This window comes from Sinocyclocheilus rhinocerous, unplaced genomic scaffold (assembly GCF_001515625.1).
Source record: "Sinocyclocheilus rhinocerous isolate Xijiao unplaced genomic scaffold, SAMN03320098_v1.1 scaffold3807, whole genome shotgun sequence".
NCBI lineage: Eukaryota > Metazoa > Chordata > Actinopteri > Cypriniformes > Cyprinidae > Sinocyclocheilus > Sinocyclocheilus rhinocerous.
In genome coordinates this window covers 930,185-954,993 of record NW_015660506.1, presented here as the reverse complement: position 1 = coordinate 954,993, position 24,809 = coordinate 930,185, and the positions used below count along the sequence as shown (strand labels likewise).

General features: G+C 36.8%; 1 protein-coding gene across 2 annotated transcripts in view; it reads left to right on the top strand.

Annotated features, from left to right (window-relative positions):
- The window catches only part of LOC107725247 (integrin beta-5-like), a 39,286-nt gene extending 20,981 nt beyond the window's left edge, over positions 1 to 18,305 (top strand). For both annotated transcript variants that reach the window (XM_016534440.1, XM_016534441.1), the window contains 5 exons: positions 13,205 to 13,427; positions 13,727 to 13,827; positions 15,208 to 15,327; positions 15,538 to 15,704; positions 17,475 to 18,305. In XM_016534440.1, coding sequence (XP_016389926.1) covers positions 13,205 to 13,427; positions 13,727 to 13,827; positions 15,208 to 15,327; positions 15,538 to 15,704; positions 17,475 to 17,573 — 710 coding nt within the window. In that variant the 3' untranslated portion in view covers positions 17,574 to 18,305. The remainder of the gene's footprint in view (positions 1 to 13,204; positions 13,428 to 13,726; positions 13,828 to 15,207; positions 15,328 to 15,537; positions 15,705 to 17,474) is intronic.
- Positions 18,306 to 24,809: the final 6,504 nt, after the last annotated feature.

Genomic DNA, 24,809 nt, shown 5'->3' with positions numbered 1-24,809 from the left:
CTGCTGGCAGTTTTAGTTTCATTTTTAAAGTATCTTTTCAGTTATTTAAATAATTTAATTTAATATATGACAAGCTGCGCAAAAAATCGCGCGAATATGAACGTGGTGTTGCGCAGCTCGTCAGTGAACAACGGCTCTGTGTAGTTAATGCTGCTCAATGTGAAAGCACGCAGGTGATGGAGATTTACCGCTGATTACAGAACCGGCTTTCTGACAAGATGTGCGTTAAATATCGCATGCGATTTATCGTGCAGCCCTACTTTGAACGGTAGTGTGTACAAACAAGAAATCAAATGTTATGCACTTGACCCTGAGCAGTATACAATCAAACAAGGGCTTTTAAACTGTTGTCACCAACTTGTAATAACATCTCAGAAGTGATGTTTGTTGTTGTTGGGCATATATGTTGTTTTTTCTCAAAAACATTTGCAGTCTATCCAAGCAATATGCTAGACACCTGGTTGTTTTTGGAGCTGTTTTTGAGATACTTTCAGATGTTAGCTTATGTTAGCAGTAAGCACATGGAGCAGATGAGATGTTGCATGTTGAATACCAAACATATGCTGTAATTTGGATGTAATGTGGTTTCATTTAACGTTTGGCAAACATTCCACCAACTCATCTCTGTAACTGTACACAGACCATTTACATCTTTTTTCCACACCCCTGCATCCTCATTTACCCCAGTAAATTACATCAGCACCTGGCAACACAATGACCTCAGAAGCAAACAAACAGACAAGGCCTTCACCGCTTTACCATCATCAAAAATACTGGAAAGTCTGGCGTGCATAGGATGATTGGATATAAACACTTCATATCTGTTTTTGTTTGTGATGTGGAACGTTTGTCACGTTGTGCCTGGTGGGGTATTTATGAGAGCAGTATGGTCACATGTTGAACATTAGAGCTGTCAAGAACCAGAAGCAAAATGGGACTTTGGAATAGGATTCATTGCGCACATTGATTTGCCGTAAGAGTGCATTTGCTGGCAGAATAGCTTTGTGAAATTCATGTTTGAGGCAGAAGGATCAATTTTTATGTCTGGGGATCTGCAGTATCTCTCATGGGTAACATTGTCGATGCACAAGATGCACAAACATTTTTTGGGGGGGGGATTATGGTTATGATAATGGTGTTTTCAGTTTACAAGCAGAGGAGGCCATTGAGTTCAACAGAGGTATTTTAACAAACACTGGAATTTGTTGGTTATTTACTCAGATGTGTTCTACTGTCTGAAAAGCATCCCTAAATGCACCAGCAAAATGAAAAGCTCAGTTGAACAAACCTAGTCAGGATGGAAAGTGGATCCTGTAGGAGCCTCAGGGACCTGGATCAGCATGCTAAACAAATAAAGCATCTCCCATGATTCCTGCCTCACTTCTTACTGACTTTTCTGGCGTACTTTTAAATGCCAAGCCTTTAGATGAAACATTTCAAAAGAATAGAATGTCAAAAACTGCTCATAATGGGTGGTTTGCGGGTATTCATATTTCATCCTTTGAAATATTATACCTTATGAATGGATGTTACATGTACATCCACACCCCAAATCTCAGCTACTAGGTATTTTATTGCAAAGATAAAAATTGCTAATAAAAATAAAACGGCATTTCCCTTTGGGCAGGTTGGAGGTTGAGACAGCTGTCAAACAGAAGGTTTTATGTATTCACGAAGATGGTTTCTGCATGTCACTGCATGATTTGATGCAGTGGTTCATATTCGAGTGACGCTAACATGATGCTTTTGGTGAAAGTATTTTGATGCATACCCTGAGGATGTTTTTGATCTGTACAAAGCTTGTTTTACAGTGGAGTCCAAAAGCCTGAGACCACCAGTAGAAAGTTAACTTTTTCTGTAATATAATATAGGCTAATATAATATTGAAACCATAGCAAAAAATATAATATTTACTATCTTACATAATTGTTATTATATATTAATATAACATAGAAAAAAATAGTAACATTAATTTGTGGCTTGTAAAATAATGTAAATATTATTACATTATGATTAGTGACTCCTCAGACTTTTCCAGGTTTAAATAAAATACTTTTAAAAGACTTTTAGATGTCAGTTTGTGAAACTGGGTGGTATTTTAGTTTGTTTCAGTAGTTTCAGATCAGAGAATCTTGCAGTGTCATCACTGTACCAGTACGCTGCAATCAGCCAGTGCTAAAAAACAAATCTCAGCTGTCCCTGTCTTTGTGTGTCTCCTCGAGGGCTGGTAAAACACACCCAAACTTGTTCATCTTGGTTTTGTTTAGTTGCTTTTCAAATCTGTCTTTAAGTGACCGCATTGCTACAATGGGATTACTGCGCCTCTAATTTCAGGACTAGCTCAGGGCAACAAATTGTAACGAGATAATGATTTTTCCATGCAAATTACCGTTTCGGAAAGTGGACTAGTCTTTTGTTTATAGTCCTGCACACAGTAGCAATATATATTACTGATGTCCTGATGTTGGCACAAAAGTTGTTTAGCTGTTTTGAATGTATTTAACTTCCTCTGGAAAGATATCTTCTTCTGCATCCAATTTTGACATTGGCAAGGGCAAGAAAGGGTAAATAATTAGTGATGAGTCAAAGTCTGCCAATCCTTGTGCACACAGTCTCAGCAGATAGTTGGTTTTGTGAGGAGAAACACTAGACTGTCAACAGCAGTCTTTCTGTCTTTGGTGTCAAACAAATGGAATTAGTCAGTCAGTTTTATTTAGACAAACTACAGAACTGTTATGCATTTCTCGTTTAGACTGTTTAATATATGTTTTATTTTTAAAATACTTTGAGTTCTAGACATGGTGTTTTTTTTGGCTCTTTGCCCTTGCACTTCCCACACTTATGTTGTAGAGCAGCAGAAACATGCTGTAGTTCGTTAAATGGTAATTAGTGTAATGCTTACACCATACCATGCCAGCAGTAAAGCATGCAGGGAAACACATTAGCTTGTTTCTAGCCTGAAACCTCATAGATGTACCACAGGCCCAAACTATAGTGATCTGGGCATGTTTTTAAAAATAATATGCATTACTTTGTGCATCATTTTCCTCAGTCTACCTGTTTATTTAAAAGGCGTCAGAAGGCTCTGTGGTTGAAGATAACTGTATTTATCTTGTACGCCTGCTCTGTAATTGTTATTGTCTCTGAGCTTGAGATGTTACCCTGCAGTCACATGAGACAAAACTTCTGACTGCAATAATAATCTTAAATACAATTTCTCTGCTCAAAAGGCTCAAACGTTCAGATGTGCTCCTCATTAAGTGGAGAAACGTGAGAGTCATTTCACGATTATTTTTAACTTATTATTTTATTCTCTTTGGAGTACATTGAGGTTTCCTGGTTGCTAAGGCATCTTGTGAAGGGAACAGACACCACACGTCAAGTATCTGTAGACCTGGTTTTATTACTGCCAAGACTTTGTCACCACTCAAGAGATGCAACTACAAGAGACAGCTTGCCGTGTCTTGGCCTGCATACTTGCCTTGCACATGTTTCTCTATTGACAAATGAGTTGTACTTCTTAAGCTAAACACAGTGGTCACACTGTTCCTGCAAAGTAAAGTCAGACAACACATTGCTTTTGCGTGTTGTCGACCAAAAAGAATGGCACATAGTGTGGAAATAAGGAATGGAAGTAATTTAAAAAAACATGAAGAAGCAAGAGGCAGCTTCCACAAGGGTCCATTACTCACGCACAGCTAGAATCTATGGCTTTGTTCGCACTGAAACCAGTTTAGGTTTGTTTCTCAAATGTGATCAATGATCATTAGGACTGACTGCTGTATTGTCATTTTGTAAGTGGTGAAATCTGATCTATTTCACTATCAGATGATATGGTTAATATCAGGTATATGTATACTACTTTTCAAAAGTTTTTGGGAACATTTTTTTATTATTACTTTTATTCAGCAGGGATGCATTAAATTAATCAAAAGTGACAGTGAAGACATTTATAATGTCAGGAATAAATGACATGTTAAAGTAGAAAACAGTTATTTTAATTAACATTTAACAGTTTTACTGTTTTTACAGTATTTTTGATTAAATAAATGCTGCCTTGGTAAGCATAAGAGACTTCTTTCAAAAACATGAAAAACTATTTACAGACCCCAAACTTTTGAACGATAGTGTACTATATATTTGCCCTTGTAATGACGTAAAACAGAGGACTAAAAATTGGTAATTTGGTGCCTGAAACAACAAGTGTCATAAACATTGCTGTGTTGTTTGTGTTTAGCACACTTTATCAGATCAGTGCTTGATCAGAGGTCTGCGAAAACTGGATAGCTCCTTTGGTTCTATGTTTATCTATGAATGATTATCCTTCAAAATAAGTTTTTTAGTGTGCCTTGAACTTTCCACTGAATATGGAGTTGAATTACATGCACACAAACTGAATTCTTCTGTGTCACCCGCACTTGTTTGTTTCTTCTTTCGTAGGGAAGGAAGAATGACCACTGAGTCTGTGGCATGTTTTTGTCAATGTAGACTGCTGATATTTTAAGTAGCTTGCTTTAGTGTTTGATCAGTATTTCTGAAAACGCCTCACTCTCACAGCTCCAGATAGGGAAGTGAGATGTCTCTGGAGCAGAACTGTGTTCTGCTGGTGGTTCCTCACTGGGTGGAACTAGAACTTGGCAGAGATTGCCACTGCCCCCCAGTGATTACAGATCTTTCTGAGTGTTTTTCAGATCTAAAGGAGGATCCATTTCAAGTTTGCCACCACAAGAAAGACAGAGCAACCACAAGCCATGACCACGTCATGTTTTATAACTTTGATCTGCAAGTCTGTTCGCTTGTGCAAACTACATTATGCACACAGTTTTTGTTTTATCCAGCGGTATTTACTCAGTGCAACTTATAACATCCAAGTGAAAATCACTGAGTTGGAAAAAGGATCACCCCCTTATGTCAGTATTTTGTTGAACCACCTTTAATTACAGACTTTTTTGGGATATGACTCTGTCTCTACTGACTTTGAACATCTATTTGCCCATTCCATTTTAGTCTCAACTGCCTCAGAATCTTCAAGATGTGTTTTGGCAAAGCTCACTCCTGACTGCATGTGGCCTTTCTTGAGGAGTGTTTTTTTTCTTGCAACCCTCCCATACAAGCCACATTTGTGGAGAATTTGTGATATTGTTGACACTTGCACACAATGACCACTCTTTGTCATAAATTCCTGCGTCTGCTTCAGAGTTGCTGTAGGCCTCTTGCCTCTCTGATCAGTTTCCTCCTGGCTCTTTCAACCAGTTTGGAGTGACATCCTGATCCAGGGAGGGTCTGTGTTGTACCAAATACCTTCCACTTCTTAATAATAGACTTCACTGTGCTTCTAGGCATTGATAAAGCCTTTGAAATTGTTTTGTATCCATCTCCTGAGTCCTGACTTGTGCCTGTCCACAACTTTATCCCAGAGATCTTGTGACAGTGCCTTGCCGCCCATAAGTTGATTGTTTGCTTCAGTTGCACTACCAAGGACTGAAATGCTCCAGGAAAGCTCTTTTCATGCTGAGCTAATCAAAATTACCACAGCTGATCACAGTTGAAAGTCAAATGGCTTTGTGTGCCATTGAGAAGGTGATTAGCTACACCTGATTGAGTTTACAAGTCATTTTTAGGAGGGGGGTGATCCTTTTTCCAACTCAGTGATTCTGTTTTTTTTGTTTTTTTCTGACATGTTGGTGTTATATCTTTCACTTGAGTGTTATAAGTTGCACTGAGTAAATACAGCTGGATAAAACAAAAACTGTGTCCGTCTTCATTTCAGGCTGCAAAGCAACAAAATGTGATTATTTTAAAGAGGGGTGATTCTTTTCTACGCCCATTGTAAAATTGTAACAATTTTTTATTTCTTTTTTAAATTATTCTTCTCAAAGTTTTGATTAGGTCAGATTTTTTTGTGTAAATTTAAAATAGTAAAAAGGTTAATTTTTAGATAATTTAGGTTCACATAGTTTTAGCTTTAAAAAAAAATAAAAAAATAATTAATATCACCCAAAATTAAAGCAACAAACAAATGAGAAGTCTTTGTGCTACCTTAATCTGAGACAAGCCAGCCCAACTTTGGTTTGATTCCATAATGTGAGCATTTTTGCTATTAATTCCTAGCAGTCGTCAAAGATCCTCTGGTTTTGTGCTTTTGTGTGTTTGTCAGCACACCTGCACAACATGTGATCATCTGTTCTCAACTTTTCTAAAGACAGTAAGTTCCCCTCAGACATACATTCATATAACCTCCTACACCTAACTGAATCACGATTTGTTTAGCATCTCAACCGATTTGAATCGTCACATATTTGAATCGATTTTCAGCCGGCTCGCGGTTAATCGTTACATCCCTATGTGTGTGTGTTAGATATTAATTCCTTTATTTAGCAAGATTAAATTGATCAAAAGTGACTAAAGACTTTTATATTGTCACAAAAGATTTTTATTTCAAATAAATTCAAATAAATTTATTCAAATAAACATTTACCTACCCAAAAAAATTTAACGGTAGTATACATATTTAAAAAAATCACAAATTGAACCTTCTCCCCTTACGGCCCACTCTGAACTGCTATAAAGTGGTTTATATGTCTAATAAGGAATTTTAGCCACTTCATATTGACCCCACAGTCTCCTCACTGTAATTGTATCTCCCTCTGGTGCTGGCAGACAGATGCATCATGGTTCAATAAGTTTAGTGACTCTTCACTAAGAACTGAGAGGAATGTGATGATACACTAGACTAGCTCAATCATCTTGTTGAAAATTATCATGGATCACATGACAGCCGGTGATGGGAGAAGCTAGGTCTCCACAGGTGCATTGAATGATTTATTGGCATCTTTTGTTTGGTGTGTGTCTGTGTCTGTGTCTCTCTGTATGGGCAGCATGCAGTAGAAGCAGTCATTAATTTTCCTTCTTTCCTTCCTGAGAGAATTTTGTAGAAATAGTGTGTGCCTGACTATATACCATACAACTCAGTCAAGATCATCTACTGACTCTGTCTGCACACAAGGACGACCCTCTTCTGATCAAGTGTCTCGGGAGATATCACAAAGGGCTGCCATAGCCAAGACTCAAGATGAGGTGAGAGTTCTTGCTGAAGATATACAGAAGATAAAAGGAAGGTTGCCAGAGCTGAGCCAGGCAATTAGAGCAATGCAGACTAGAAGTAGAAGTTCTTCCTTTTCTACCAGTTCTGAACAGAGTTCTAGTCAAATTGTTCCCTGTTGTTAAACAAAATCAAGAGAATCCATGAGGTTGCAAACAATTCGACCGGGTTCTGAAGAGATTGAGGGTGCTAATATCATCTTTTCAATTTCTCCAGTCTTTTAAGCACAGGAAATATCAGATCAGAGCAGCATTTACATCTAAGATGTTGGACTTACCTGAAAAAACTTACCCTGTCCATACTTTCCAACGATGTTATCAGCATCTTAGAGGTGTTCCTGTTGAAGAATTCCTTCAGGTTAAGCCTCTGTTACTAGTAGGAGCAGATCATCCACACTTGCAATGCTTTACCGAACGAGTGATATTTGGTCCTCCGAGAAGTCCAGCTGCACTGCATGCTCGTCTTGGATGGCTACTGCAGGGGCCCATTTCTTTGATAAAAGAGACTAGTTCTTCTACTCAGTGTCACTTCTTAGCTGCTTCAACTAAAGATCAGCTGCAGATGAATGTTAAAAGATTGTGGCATGTTGATGTCATTTCATATTCCCAAACATCAAAGGATGCTTACCGGTCAAGGCAAGAGCAAGATGCTCTTGAGTGCCTGGAGAAGAGAACAGAACCATCTAGAGATCAATGGTGTCACAAGATATGCTATTCCCTTACTTTGAGCCAAACATGCACCAAGATGTAATGCTCCTCAGTCCTTGCAAGTTGCCTCTGTCCCTGCTGGTGCAAAGAAGTCAGCTCAGTCCTGATATGTTGCTTCCATTCCTGTTGGTGCAGAGAAACCAGCTTAGTTCCAGTTAGTTTAGTTTGTTTGGAGCTTCGGCCTTCACATTTACTTGTGATCATTTCTAAATTTCTTCTTTGCTTTACACCAGCAGTGTTGTTGGAGCCTTGTTCTACATCTGGGATTCTATTAAAACAACTGACTTTTTTTGTGTGTGTCCACAACCCTGCCAGAACCATGGCCTCCCAACTTTTTTCAGGAGTTTTGTTATGGCCTTTGCTCTAACCTCCAACCCTGTTGAACTGTAGCCATGGCTTCTACCTTTACATGTTTAATTTCTAATGTACTGCTTAATGTAATGTAAAATAGGTGCCTTTTTTATTGCAATTGCAATCTCCCTGATTGCCCTCAAGGGGCGGCAAGATACGTCCTCCTTTAAATTGAAAGGTGTCTTAAATAATTGTATCAAATTCTCTAGAATGCAAATGTGTTTCATTTTTGGGGTCGGCTGTTGAGAATTCTCATGGATCACATGACAGCCGGTGATGGGAGGAGCTAGGTCTCCACAGTTGCATTGACTTCTGATTGGCTGATTGGCTTCTTTTGTTTTGTGTGTGTGTGTGTGTGTGTGTGTGTGTGTGTGTGAGAGAGAGTGTCTTTGTATGGGCAGCATGCAGTAGAGGCAGTCAATCCTTTTCCTTCTCTCCTAGCTGAGAGATTTCTGTAGAGTTGGTGTATGTTTGGCTATATACCATGCAACTCTATTGTTTGATTCCCATGCAATCATGGCTTGATTCACATGCTGCTATCTGATATGCTCTGACAAATACAAAAAATCTTGCTTGAGAACTACCCTGTGTGTTTAAATGGACACACCATCCTGGTAACATATTCCTGAACCACATTCCCCCTGCAATATTCTATAATCTCATTTTAAAGTGTTTGAGTGGGGAGAAATGAAGCACTCAGCTGGAGTGTTAAAATATAAAGAGGAATGTACTTCCTGTTGCTTCAGCAGCAGGATCTACACTTCCTGTGGGACTGCAGAGGCTAAAAATGTCTTTATAACAGGAAGGACAGGTCAGGCTCAGCATATCAGTCAACCAATAGCAGTTCAGTACACTAATTGACAAATGGTTTCTGCAGGTCTGGAATGAGTAGCTTGTTGAATAACATATTTAGATATGTTCAGTGTCAATTAATTATTTTAAGAAAAAAAATGCTATTGTATAGTAAATGTCCTACATTTAAAACATTTAAATTGGTGTACTTTTGGAAATGGAGAATGATGAAAATTGATAAATGAATGATGAAAATTCCTTTCTTTCACTCTAGATTTTTTAATATAATATGCAGTTGTTATTTTAGTATTATAGTATTATATTTATTAGTACTCTAACTGTTATTTTTGTAATTTGTTTTCATTTTAATTAGTAGTTTAAGTTTTAGTAATTTCATGTCATTTTTATTATTATTATTTTTTAATATGTGGTTAATTTATTTATAATAACTTATAATAAATAAAAAAGTTTTTGGTTTAATTAACTACTTAAACATATTTCAGTTAGTAGTCAAGTTTTTCATCAAATATATATATATATATTATTTTCATTTGAGCTTTATTTAAATTACAGAAATGTATTTATAGAAACTGTTTTATTTTTTAGCTTAGTTTTAGTTAACGATAACAACATTGGTAATATATTGTTCATACAAGAAACTAGAACAAGCAGATTCTCGAACATGCAGATATTTTAGACCGTTGGAAGCATTACATTGCTTTGGAAAGCTTTGGTTTTTTTCTGCATCTGTGTAAATTTCCTTTCCACTTTAGTTTGATGTATGATCATCATGCTATCAGTCTGATTTCATGATTTTGGCATTACAATTTATGACAGATCACAAGCCTACATATATTCTTTTAAATATGTCTGTCAAGTTAAGCTCAATCTATCATATTTTAGTTTTTAAAGCAGGAAAAAGGAAATTTACATCACAATAAAGATGGCTATGCCCTTCATGGAGACTTCACAGCAGTAGAGCTCAAGTTTACGCTACTCAAACTGCATTTTACAAGCACAGACTTTGTGTTGACTGTGAAACTTTGCACCCTTAAACCTAATACTTGAGGTTGATGGTAATTTACATATTTCAGTGCTTGCGTGGCTTTGGACTCGCTCGTGTGTGAATTTGTCTAGTTTGACTGGGAGTGTGGTAGAAATGGGCTGAGGCTCATTCCCAGAGGCATGGATCTGCCTTTCTGGCATGGCAACAGCACATTTACTCAGTGACCTAAATAAAAGACTGGATTCAGGAATGCTGGGAGAGCAGGTCTGCATTGATTCTCTAGAATTTTTTTTATTTTATTTGCATTTAGATGATGGCTTGATATTCTTGGTCAATGTATTAAATCTAAAGACTGTCAGTTCTGAAAATCTGGGGTTAAAACATTGAACATGAAGCCTGTGGATGCTGTTATTTTAGAGTAACAGTACGGTCACATATACACACACCTTTAAAAAGAGATTAAGAAAACAGGTGTGGAGAACACGCCACAGCGTGTCTTTGTTCATACCAGATCCGTTCATACCAGATCCGTTCAGAGGTTCATTCATTCAGTAAAGGTGTTCAGTGAAGGAATTGTACACCGTGCTTAGTGTTTCAAACAGAATACACCCTAAGGGGGGGTACATTAAATAGAACTAGCAGACGATTTCTCTCCCTTATGTTCCTCTCATAACCCTACCAGACTTGGACTCTTACTTTCTTAAAGAATTTTTAATGAACATGTTTTTTTCTCTTAATTATAAATGGGGAACCACTTACTTTTATACTGTTTTGTAAGAATCACCCTTCAATCTTTTAGTTTATCTTGCTGGATATAGTAAATAATGACTAAATGAATGTGTTAAACAAGATAAATGGTATGCTTAATTTCATGATAAGTGTGCAATTAATCGCGATTAATCTCATTAATCCAATTAAAAATTGTAATCTATTGACAGCCCTAATGAGAATGAATATATATTGCTTTGTTGATTTTAGTTCAATAATATTTTTTTTCTTTTATGTTTTTATTATTTAAGGGGGTTTTACTAAACATTAACCTCTGAATTATGCACCATTTATCATCTGCAATACCACAGTGTCGCTTGGGTATATTTGTAGCAATAGCCAAAAAAACAATGTAAGGGTCAAAATTATAGATTTTTCTTTTATGCCAAAAATCATTAGGATATTAAGTAAAGATCATGTTCCATGAAGATATTTTGTAAATTTGTAAACATAATTTTTGATTAGTAATATGCATTGCTAAGAACTTCATTTGGACAACTTTAAAGGCGATTTTCTAAATATTTTGATTTTTTTGCACCCTCAGATTCCAGATTTTCAAATAGTTGTTTCTCGGCCAAATATTGTCCTATCCTAACAAACCATACATCAATGGAAAGCCTATTTATTCAATTCAAATCTCAATTTAAAAAAACTGACCCTTATGACTGGTTTTGTGGTCCAGGGTCACATATATAATTCATTACATACCATGAACGGAGACGGTCTGTGGCTGTTGTGTATCTTCCTCCTGTTTGAAAAAATCTGCATCGCAATCAGCTGGCAAATTCAGATTCAAGTAGCTTTATTGGCATGGTTAGAGAGCCTTTACAAAGCATTGGCAGCGTTTTAAAAATTTGAGCATTATCAAATTTAGAGGCTACAATAGGCAGCGAATCAGGCAGTGATTGACAGTGCTCTGATCCAATGGCCAAAAGCTCTCAGTTTCCACCACTGATCATTTAATTGACATCCCGTGGTAACTAGGATTTACACAAGCTTCAGTCTGGATCCAGAACACCTGAGAAGAGATGATGCCAACCCCTCAGAGGACCTCAGATGATGCCAACCCTGAAACAACATACAGAACTACCACATTTTGCTATAAGTTTGATTGCATCATATAATAATTGCTGTTAATAGTGTTCATCGTCTGTTTTATTACGTCTTAAATTGATTTTTCCGTACATTTCTGCCATATGTACATTAATTGACAGTCACCACTGATAAGCTACCACTAAATATTGTAGAAACTTAATTTGCTGTAAAGTTGCTTTGCAATGATTTGTATCGTGAAAAGCGCTGTACAAATAAACTTGACTTGACTTGACATTCGACAACATATAAAAACAAAATAATCTTTAGAGTAATTTTATGAACAAATGTGGAAAATTAAAAACGTAGGGGGAAAAAATCAAGCTGTGTCATCTTAAATTCCAGTGCAGAGAAACAGCAGTCGGCAGGGCATGCTGCAGCATTCTCAGCTGCATTAGTTCCCGCCGCTATGCCCTCGGGTCACTATGAAATGTATGAAGAGCTGCATGAAGGTCTTCAAAAATTTCTACTTTTACAGAAAAAATAATAATAATGCAACAACATGAGGGTGAGTAAATAATGAAAGAAAATTCATTTATGGGTGAACAATCACTTTTAAAGCAGATCTCCTTATCTTTCCTACAAGCTAATATGACCTCTCTGGACTACACATGCACGAAACTGCAACTTTGCAGCATGTGCGCTCAATTTTTCCAACAATTTCTAGTTCTTGTGCAGTCAGTGGTGTGAGGCTGCAGCGGCAGCTGATGGCACACCAAGTGTTCACCACTGCTTTCAATCTGTTCACAGCTGTTTTGCCATGAAAGCTTGTCTTTTTTTAAATAATTTTGGCTGCAAGACCCTTCATGTTTTCGCACGTACAGTACTACATCAAAATATCAACTTTCACTTGAGTCATTGCAGCCAAATTTGAGTCACATTGGCACATTTGCTTCAAAACACAAAAAGAGTTTTGCTCACACTCAGTAATGAAGACACTAGCCAAGAATCCTTGGTGTTGGAATGAGGAGATCTGCTTGTAATCAGTGCACAGCCAAGGACAGAGAGACTTCAGAGAATGTGGGAGAAGTAGACAGCGGCCATCTTTATGTTATGACAGAGAAATGTGTAACGCATTTGTTTCCATTAATGTCAGTGAATGTTGGTTATATGCAAGCTCTCACTCTCACTGTGTGCATTTGTGTGTACAGTATTGTTTTTCTGAGAAGTTTTTGTGTTCATACCTCTTGTCTTTTGAACATTTTTGAACAAACCAGCCATTTGATACAAAATATGAGGTTGCAGAGTTATATAAAGTTATTCTGAACCCCCTCTCTCTCTCTCTCTCTCTTTTTTTGCAGAAATCAACATTATATCGACATTATTTAATTAACTTACTCTCTCTCTCTCTCTCTCTCTCTCTCTCTCTCTCTCCCTGTTTTCCAGGCCATGGAGAATGCCACTGCGGTGAGTGTAAATGCCATGCTGGTTATATTGGAGATAACTGTAATTGTTCTACAGAGACGACTTCCTGTGTGTCGGACGACGGCAAGATCTGTAGCGGGCGGGGCAGCTGTGTGTGTGGGCGGTGCCAGTGCACTGAGCCAGGGGCATTTGGGGACACATGCGAAAAATGTCCCACCTGTCCAGATGCTTGTGGAACAAAGAGGTATGAGACTGAGGATGCTGAAACTAACTTAACTAAAGCTAACTCACAAGTATTTCTGATTTCTAATGTGAAGTTTGTCTTTAAAAGTATATACATTATTAGCCTATGGGAATTAGGTAGCATGCAACAAGATCATGTCAGCAGAGTTGTTATTTGCATTACATAAATCAACATATGGTCTCCATTAGACTCCTCAAAGCTGACTGGCAGATGTCTTTCCTTCATCACTGACTTTTGTTTAGATTCAACCTGGTCAGTCTTTTCAGTATTGTGATAGTTATAGTTTGAATGTTTCTCAGGGAATGCATCGAGTGCCGTCTCTTTAACTCGGGGAGACTGGCCGATAACCAGACCTGCCAGCGCATGTGCAAGGATGAGATCATCACCATGGAAACACTCAGTGAGTGCACACTCAAAAACACTTGACACACTGAATGATGTTTTGGGGCGGCTTCTCTAACACTGTATCTCTCCACCCGACACAAACACACTTCTTCCTCAGATACAAATACATATGTGGATTGTTTAAGCCAAAGAACAACATTTTTAAATTTATTTGTTTGTGCTCTGCTATCAATTAAACTGTTAGTACTTGAATTGACTCATTTGAGAAAAGAATGGCATGCTAAAACTTTACCCAGTTTTCAGATGTTATTTAAAGCTTGTGCATGTAAGGAAGGAATAGTCAAAGGGTGTAATGAAATGACAAAATTCTCTGAACATGCACACACTAACTTTCAGTCCATGTCATCAACACTGGTTGCTTAATATGCACCTTCCTTAAGCTTAGTCATAGAGAAAAGTTGAACGCAGCAGTTATCAGGAGCTCAGTTGAGAGATCAGTCCCTCTCATCAGGACACACTGTTGCTAGAGCACTACAGTTTGTGCTTCCAGGTCATGAATGTGTTACCCACAGCAGGGTGAAGCACAGCTTGTGGTGTATCAAGGCCAGCTCTGTTTATGTTATTATCTGGAGAATGTGAGTCTGGACGTCTCACATGTCCAACTGTGAAAGCCTGTGTTTACTGCTCTTCCTCTCAACCACTGCTTAGTAATACAAACCACTAACATGTGAAATGCACAAAACTAATTTAGAAAATGTTTATTTTTGTTGTGTATATAGATCTTTTTATTTATTATATTTTTGTATATATTTTTTATTTATTTATTCATAATTATGAAGGTTTTATTAGAGTCCGAAAGCTGTTAATAAAGTTTATGAGAACTTCTCCAGGCTTTTTATAACCGGTTTCATTGCAGGAGGAATTTTTTTACATGTGTCTAGGAATGCATGAATAAATGTTTATTGTTGAGCAATATGAAGCTGGACTTTGCTGAATTGAAACATTCAGGATGCTTGTGAACTCTCTAAGGCCTTTCCATGTCACCCCTAATTGTAAAAGAAGGCATCATGGATTCGATGTTTCACAACATTTCTCTGCCGTTTCAGTCAGCTGACTTCCTTAATGGACTCCACATGTGCACCGGAAACATCCAGCTCTTTTAGAGAGAGAGAGAGAGAGGGTCCATAGTTAAATGACTGTTGAGAAGGGAGAGACTTCCTAGTCTGTTGGGTATTTTAATTATGATAACATTTAAACATTCTTGATTAATCTGGGTCCTTGTTGAGAAATGCAGGGTCTGGTGCAACAATAATTTCAGTGTTTCAGTGTTTATGCTATTGGCTCAACATGCCTTTCTCATTTGATTGCCTGAGCCACAGTTTGGTTTTATTAAACTAAACTCCTCTTTTACTCAATGTCTCTCTATCTGTTTCAGAAACTGATGATTCCAACACTGTTCAATGCGTGTATAAGACCGAGAATGACTGTGTGATGAAGTTCACCTACTCTGAACATGCCAACGGCCAGTCGGTCCTCACCGCACTTAAAGAGCCAGGTCAGTGTTTAGCACTTCACAGCTACCTCATTAAGAACTGTGTTCAGAATCATGTTAAGCACACTCATGTTTGGGAAGTATAAGAGAGGAAATGATCAGAATAAAAGTTATATTTGTATTGTAATTTCTGATACAAACATTGTTTCTAATGGGAAAGTACATCATATCATACATTATGGCCATGCATTTATGTATTTTGTGTGTTTACAGAATGTGCTGTTGCCCCAAATGCCATGACGGTGCTCCTGGCAGTTGTTGGCAGCATCTTGTTGATGGGCATCATGCTGCTAGCCCTCTGGAAACTGGTCATCACCATCCACGACCACCGCGAGTTTGCACGCTTCCAGAGTGCACGTTCACGGGCGCGATATGAGATGGTGAGATTTAATCCATCTACTGCATTAAGTTTGATTGAAAATGAAATGATAGAAATCAGACACTTGTGACAGTGTGAAGTGTCGGAATATTTGCGAGAAAGCGTTTTCTTAAGATGATTTCCATTAATCAAGGATCTGGTATTGCTAGTATTAGTTTTTTTTTTTTTTGCATAATATCGTTCGAAAGTTTGGTGTCAGTAAGATTTTTTTTTTTTAGTTTTTGAAGTCTCTTATGCTTACCAAAGCTGCATTTCTTTTATCAAAAATGCAATAAAACTATTACTATTGTGAAATATTACAATGTTAATTAATTGTTTTCCATTTGACAATATTTAAAAATGTAATTCATTCCTGTGATGCAAAGCTTCACAGTTTCCAGCATCATTACTCCAGTCTTCAGTGTCACATGATCCTTCAGAAATCATTCTAATATGCTGATTTGGTGGAACGGTAACACTTTATAATAACTTTCATTAATAAATAATTACCAAACATTATATAATGCTTAATGGATCATTAGTTAATATATATTATTAAACATTAGATAATGTTCAAACAAATCATTATTCCATGTAAGTTAAAATGCTTACAAATGTCCTTAAACTTTCAATTCTATATGATCAAGCACTTATTGAAAATCTACAAATGATTTTAACAGATGTTATAAAATGATTAAAAGCTTGTGTTCATGCACAACACTTTCTCTGCTATTGAGAGATTGGCTACAGCAAAAACATGAACAAATGATTAATAAATTATTAGTAAAGATGTGTGAATAGGGAAAATTCAGGTTTTTCGGGACACTTTTTGCCATTAAGATGACTCCTCATAAAGGTATTAATGATTAGTAAACATTTATAAACATTTGCAAATGATGAATAGTTTCCACTTTAGATTGGGTACTGCAAAACATGAACAATTAATTAATAGATTATTTGTTAAGATGTGTAAATAGAGGTCTACACAACAAACAAAGACCAACCAATGAAGATCATATGAACTGAAAATTTACTGACATTTGTAAGCATTTCAATTTACAATAAATAATCATATGTTAATCATTAGGTAATGTTTAGTAAGTTCATTAGTAAACATTAACAAGAACATTATCTCATATTTCTAGCTATGTGAATATATATATTAACTAATGATCTGTTAAGCATTATATAATGTTTGTTAATGATTTATAAATGAAAGTTATTATAAAGTGTTACCAATTTTTTTTTGTAACATTATAAATATCTTTACTGTCATTTTTGACCATTTCAGTGCATCATTGCTGAATAAAATAAATTTTTCAAAAAATAAAAAAGGAAATCGTTTCTTATTATCAATGTTGAAAACAGTTGTGCCGATTAATATATTTTGGAAACATTTTTCAGGATTTTTTGAATAAACATTCAAAAGAACAGCATTTATTTAAAATAGAATTCTTATGAAACATAAGTAAAAAGTATTGATTTCTTTCTTTTGAACAGTAGTCTAGCTGCAGTCTAATGCATTCATATACCACTGTTTGTAAGTTATTTAAAATGCAAATAGCCTGAACTGGCAACTCGCAGTGCAATCACAGGGACAAAAACAACTAGACTTTGATTGAAACCATGAGGCCTTTTGGAAAACATCAGTCAGCTGGGAGTGTAGAGTCATGACGATCATTCCAAGGCTGTGGTTCAAAGACTCTGTTCGCTCTGCCCTTCTAACCATGTGCATTTCAATGAACCCATCCGACCTATTACTACTCCATCTCTCTCTTTGTCTACCTTCTAGGCATCTAATCCTGTTTATAAGCAGTCCATCCCCTTTCACCCAATGGAGACGGATTTCCATATGCGTAGTATCAAGTCATGCAACGGAGGAGTCCACTGATCGACCTGTATTTGGACTGGGGGACATGGCAGGACCTGTCCAGCGCACCTCGGCACTACAGTGGAGGACAGAGACAGAGCAAATGCTGTGGTCTTTTGCAATGTAAACTTTTTTTGAGGCGTGTGGTTCCTGAGGATTGGAACTGATCTTTATGCGGTTTTGGTAATGAAAGTTTATTGATGAGCAGCAGATGGACACATGCCGAATTTGAGAAGAGGATTGGCTTGACTAGTTGGAGAGGCAGAGCTTACCGGCCTTTTCCAGAAACCTCCATGAGCGATAGACATTGACCCGCTATGGAATGCTTGCTTGAATATAATTCCTAATTTTTTCCAGTTCTAACCATATCTCCTGCACATTATAATGGATTTGCTGTGCATTGTTTTATAGGCAAAAAGACATTTTTCAAGTGTATATTTTTAACAGTGTGCCTTTCCCAGCCGTTACACATTTTACATCAATTTATTTACTACATGTAAGTGTGCATAGAACACAAAAAATGCAAAATTATACAACTCTTTAATGAAGAGATGGGTACTAACCTAACCAGAGCAATAATTCTCTTAACTCTTGTTTTGCACATTGTATATTAGGGTGAGGTTTATAAAGTAAAGAAATTTGGAATGCTACTCTACAATGCTAGTCTTTTGTGTATTGCCACAGGTTGCACATTTTCATGATGATTTTTAACTGTACAATGTGATGCAATAACACTGCCTGCTGATAATTCAAGAGTGTCTCGCTTGTTCTTGAAAAAGTTACATTTAGAAGCTCCACACCCATCCCACCAGGACCTAGACTAAATAAAAAATTAGCCACTGGACACCAGCTGCCTGTAAGAACTGAGACTGAGCCCATACTGATACTTAGTCATGTAAGTCATGCTTGTGTCTTTTCTCGTTTTGGTGCATTTTTTACATAAGGTGTAAATTTTCAAAGCTCTTGCTGCAGAAATCCAAACTGATTACACTGCTAGTCAATCTTTCACAACTCAAATATCTCATGCTTCTCACTAGTTATAAATAATTTCAGTCCACATAATCATGGTTTCAAAACACAAAATCTATGTAATAAATTGAGAACATTTGGTTTATTCGCTGATATACAAAAATCTTTCAATTGAGTACTTTTAACACTTACTTTTGAGTGCTTGCATAACTGACATAGTATCCATAAAGTTTGTATTATATTTTATATAGATATAACACAGTCATGAGGTTTTGTGTAGAACGGTTTGCTTCCAATACAGTAAATGATGTCACTTTACCATATGCCTCTGTCTAGACTGTAGTTCCGCCCATTTCTTGGGTGACTTGCATTACTTTGACAGTCTCTAACATGGTAAGGCCTCTGTTTACAGTCCCACACGGCATACTGTAATGTAAAACGCTGATGCCATCTATCTCCTTTATTCAGATGTCTCTGATCAATCTGACAGACTCTATGTATATTTATCACAAATCTCTCTCTCTTTCTCTCATACACACACACACACACATACTTTGAACATTGTGATTCTTATCTGTTTTAAATTGCTTATACTGTTACAATAATTCATTATACTTGGTTATCCATTTTGGAAATGGCAATCCATGCAATTCTACGGAATCCATATCTGTAGAAATGTATAGATGCCAAATGATTCACTGATTAACCATTAAAATCCGTTGGATTAGATCATGGACAGATGTTTTAATGTGAACGAGAAGAGAGGCCAATGAAACGTTTGGTAGTTATAGCATTATGAAAGGCAGTTGCTGTGAATGAAACATTGACATGTGAATTCTGATGATCCATAGTGAGATTAGTACTAAGCATTCTAAGAAACTTGTGTAAGAGTACTAAGAAGCCTGTGAACTATGAATACTTAAAAAAAAAAAAAATGAATAAAATAAAAATAAATAAATGCAAAAATAAATTGAACTGCTGTAAAACAGCTCTAAAAAGACAACAGTGTCATTGTTCAGCTCATGACAGTTCAGTGTTGATTCAGTTCAGTTCATCAATTATGAAACAAATTCAATTGATCAATGTGGAGCTCTACAAAAGACAATGTTATTCAGCTTGAGTCAGTTCAATAAAAGTACTGGAGTTTTGTCAGTTATGAAACTAATTTGATTTAGTTAAGAAATAGATCTAGAAGACAACAGTTTCATCAAGTTCTTGCGTTTAAATTCAGTGGAATGAAAAAAACAAGGTCAAGAGACATGTTTTTTAAAAAGTTTAACTACTTTTAGTATGAGCGCCACGTTTTTAGTACTGTGTGTCATGCGGGACACAGCAAAAGATGCAAGACGCGGGTATAACTGTCATATGCATCTGCCCACCATATTTACATAGACAACAATGGAAAAGTGCAGCGGAAGGCAAAAATCCATTCTGTGTGAATTGTCTCTCAAACTACGGTCACAAAGCACATTTACATGCACAACTTGATATCAGACTAAAGCAACTGAGCTACTGCAATACATTGCATGGCAATGGATAAAAACAAAACACTTCCTTCAGGAAACAACAGTGAGACACGTTACAAAGGAAGATTAAAAGACAACAGCAGCATCTGAAAACAGCCAATAGTATCACAGGGTACACAGAATAACAGCACTGACCATTTCAGACTAACAGACCTAGATAATGCGATCTGTATCTCTGCTTAATGGCATTCCGACAGAAGTGACATGCAACGTATTTAATCCTTCAAGAATTCAACTACACCTTTCGTCATGTATATTTGGACAGAGATGAAGACTGAAGCTGAAGTGTGCAAAAACTAGTACTTTCAAACATACTTATAATCTTAAACTCTTTTTGTTTGATGCTAACAAACCATGTCAGCGCAGCAGGGAATGACACAAGCACCTTTCTGTAAACTGACAGGAATATCTTACTTAATACTGCAACTAGGTGAAAGAAGCCCTTGATCTTAGAGGGCCGTGCACCTGGAGTGGGCGAGGGGCTTAATGGGCTCAAGTTTGCTTAGTACCGTTTATTTGTCATATTCTCCTTTGACTTCTGTGAAGGCAGCTTGTTTTGAGCTTCACGTGTGTATGTGGTGTAGAAGGGTTTTTACCTGCAGCGAGGAAGACTGGGAGTATAAATCAGCCATTGTGTGTGTGTGTGTTTGGTGACAAGTCAAAGGCCTCAGGTTCAGTTACAGAGGGCAGCTGTGTTTGCGATGGGGAAAGTGCACATGCTTTCTGAACCTAATTGAAAACCGATTTCAGTGTTGCTTTACTGTGAAACCACATGAGACTATGTCCTTAAGACATCTTGCAGAGTATTTGAGTCATTCCACGAAACCGGTACGATTTGGACTTACACATTTTTAGATTTTTTACTAAAATGTATTACTTTTCTGAACACCTCACAACATTAATGACATATGACAAAATAGGTGGTGTCAACTGAAAAAAACAAGATAATTTCAAATATAAAGATAAAATGTATGTCATGTTTTTAAACCTTATTAAAGGAGACATTTCAATTAATACAAAAAGCTTTTAAAAATAGATTTTGGTGACCCAATAGATAAAATACACTTAAAAAGGTCAGAGGGACTCAAATCGTACCGGTTTCGTGGAATGACTCATTTAACCTGGTCTGGTGGGTGGTCTGCTGTTGATCCAATCAAAGGCATGCAGAGGGGCTTTACATTTTCAGTTTTTCTGTGCATGCAGAAGTCATATTTGTTGTAAAAGTTTGCATGGTAAATTTAAATCCTTCTCTAAATCAAATGTAACCACTATGTGGTCACACTGCCACTATTTCCTTGCTCTCTTTCCACACAACACAGCCATGGCTGACATTTTGAGATGAGACTTGGAGTTGCATGTAATATATGTAAGGAGCTCCAGTGGTTCTTCCCTGTTGGGATGTCAACCATATGGTTTGCTCATAAATCACGTTCCCAGAGTTTGATGAACTAAAATGCTGTTTTCCTCCATAGCCGTGAGCCAGTATCAACAGCCAGAGCATTCAGGCTCTGAATACAGGAAGAGAAAGCAGGTTTGTGTGTTAGGTGTAATGTCTGAGTTGAGCCATTAGGAGCTGAACAGCAACAGATGTGACTGTGAAGGCCTGATCTTCTGCTCTCTCATGAGATCCCTCTCTTTTTCACCTCATCTATTTCTCATTTCCTTCAAATAAACAGATGGTCTTAGGAATTTTAACATTTTTAAGTAAAAGTTACGAAGCAAAATTAAGATGAACTATTTTTAGGTGACTAATCAAATAAGGTCGTAAATTTGTGACATTGATGTCATGATTTTTTAGTCAGAAGTTCTTCCATTAAAGCACAAAATGCTCTTTGGATCAATCTCAGATCATGCTGAATAACATCAGGTTTTTGCACAAACAACTGCTTTTCCATTGATAGGGGTTTCTATTGAAATATATTTTAAAATATACTCCTGTGATGTAAAGACACATTTTCAGCATCATTACTCCAGTCTTCAGTGTCACATGATCCCCTTAGAAATCATTATAATATGCTGATTTGCTGCTCAAGAAAAATGTCTTCTTATTATCACTATTGAACACAGTTGTGCTGCTGCTGTTTTTGTTGATAATTTTTTTTGATGATTCAAAAGACCAGAATTAATTTGGAATAGAAATACTTTGTAACAAAATAACTAATAATAAAGTCATTTTTTTTCCAAGTCAACTTTTGAATGGTAGTCTATTTTAGTTAAACTGAAGCATTATGCATCATGGAGTTTTAGCCATCTAGATGTGCCAAATGTGTCTTTTTTAGGATCAGTGTTCTAAAACGATAGCAATATCATAGCGATAGCTGTGAATGTTGAGCCTTACTGGAATGCATGGTATATGTCCTGCATCACTGTTGCCCAGACTCTAACCTGCTTCATTTATTTGGTCTTACTCACTTAATGAGTCTGTGTCTGACCGACTGACTGACTGTCTGTGTTCAGTGATGGAATGTAGAGTCACTCTCTATACTGAGTGTATAGAACCTTGACTAAGGCAATAAGCTTCTTTATGTTTATTATCAAACACTGACTGTGATGCACAGTCCCCATTTTAATCTTCACACATATGATTTTCTGTGAACCTTGGAGACAATAACAATAGTTGCAGCACACGTTCATAACTGCTGATGAATCATTTGTGATGCAAATGTTTTTGCAAACTGGGGTCTACTCGCCTTGTCCAGATTCTGGGACAATATTGTACATGGGTGGCATAGTGTTTATCCATAAACAATCATGTGGGTATTATTTATGAGTCATTTGTCTTTATGCTTGAGTGTCTGATCTTTGTCAGTAGCATTACTCATTAACAGGACCAAATCTCAATAAATCCTTAAATCACCCTTTTTATGCTGGTATTCTTTCATTGCCACATGCAGAACACAGTGAAGAAGGCAAGCTACTATGTACTGTCCTGTGCACATTATTTTTATGTGTAACATTGAAGAATCAAATGGGTAATATCATCAACAAATGTCCAAATTTCTTTAATTTAGGGAGTTTTTTCTGGATTTCGAAAATTAACAAGATTACCGAAGACTAGATGACTTTACATTAGACAGCCTTAAAAATACTTGCATCTTTTGGACAGAAATATTTGCAGTAACCAATGATACTACTTTTGTAACTAAATCGAATTAAAAAAAAAAAAAAAAAAAAGAAGAAGAAAATACAACAATTTACAACGTTCTTATGGAACAAATAATGATCTTTTTGGTGATTTCTTTTGTTTATGTAAGTAAATATGGAAGCAATGTGCGCCACGGACACAGTGCTCTGTCCTATAGCACCATCTACTGGAGGAAGTGTAATAGTGCATTTTCACAGACAAAAAGTGTCATTATGCTGGTATTCGTGGTCAAATTGTGATAGGGTTCATTTAAATAAATAAATACATACATAAATACAAAAAATAACATAAAAGACAATAAAAGTAGTCAATATAATTAATGTTCTGTATTGCAGATTTTGTTAGCTACAGGTTTAGAACGTTATGACAGATTTTTCATTTTGGGTGAACTGTTCCTTTAAATCAGAAGAGGAAGAAGAGGGAGTCCTATGTGACTCATGTAACTGGAGTATGTGAGGAGGGAGAATCTGGGTCTGGGTGTATCGGTTGGTGTGTCTTTGGTGTATGGTGTAGAGTCTGAAGCAGGATGTTAGGTCATGGAATTACATGTCACTGTATGAAATTCTGCTTCTCTCTTCCAGAATGCAAGGTTGAGCAGCTCAAAGGCACAATGGCTACACGTGACCTGGAGACTGAGACCAGCTCTTGTGTGTCATAGCTGTGTTGTTCACAAACAAGCAGATGGTAGTATTTAGATACTATATCCAACTGATTTTTTTTTTTTCAGTGACGCAGTACAACTACCTTTTTTCTGCCTCCTGTCCACTTTTAGGAAAGAGTTACAACCTTACTACATGCACGTACTAAAGCCCAGCCCTGTAAACTGTAAATCTGGAAGTAATTAAGTAGGCCAGGCTAAATGTGATGCACATTCTGTTTATGATGAAATGATCTAATGGAGTGATCTAATAATTTCTTCACTTCTATAACAAAGTATGGTGTACATGCCAAAATTAATATTATGAATTATAAGACAGACAAATGTCCAACTTTTCTGTGGCAGTTTTTATGATGTATTCCAGGGTGTGTACGCACATCTTAGACTCACAGACTAGAAAATGACTGTATGAAACCACAGAGTGAGTTGGACATTGTTACAGGTTACTGTATGGCATGAAATCATGAGAGGGAGGAATGGAAATAAGTGTTTAAATTCATGTAGTAGGTAGGACTGTTTAACAGAGGGGGTGACTCAACACCTCTTAAATTTAAGTCAGAGCACAGATTGGGTGATATTTTGGTGAAGTCTGCTAGCAATTATTCTTGACTGTCTCTGTTGCTCTCAAAAATAAGTTACAGTTTACAGTTATAGAAGAATTTAAAGGGGTCATATGATTTGCTAAAAAGAACATTATTTTGTGTATTTGGTGTAATACAATGTGTTTATGCGGTTTAAGGTTCAAAAAACACATTATTTTCCACATATTGTACATTATTGTTTCTCCTCTATGCCCCGCCTTTCTGAAACACGTTGATTTTTACAAAGCTCATCGGTCTGAAAAAGCGAGGTGTGCTGTGATTGGCCAGCTATCCAGTGCGTTGCGATTGGCTGAATACCTCAATCGTGTGACGGAAATGTTACGCCCCTTACCATACTATGATATGCCCTGTCAGGCC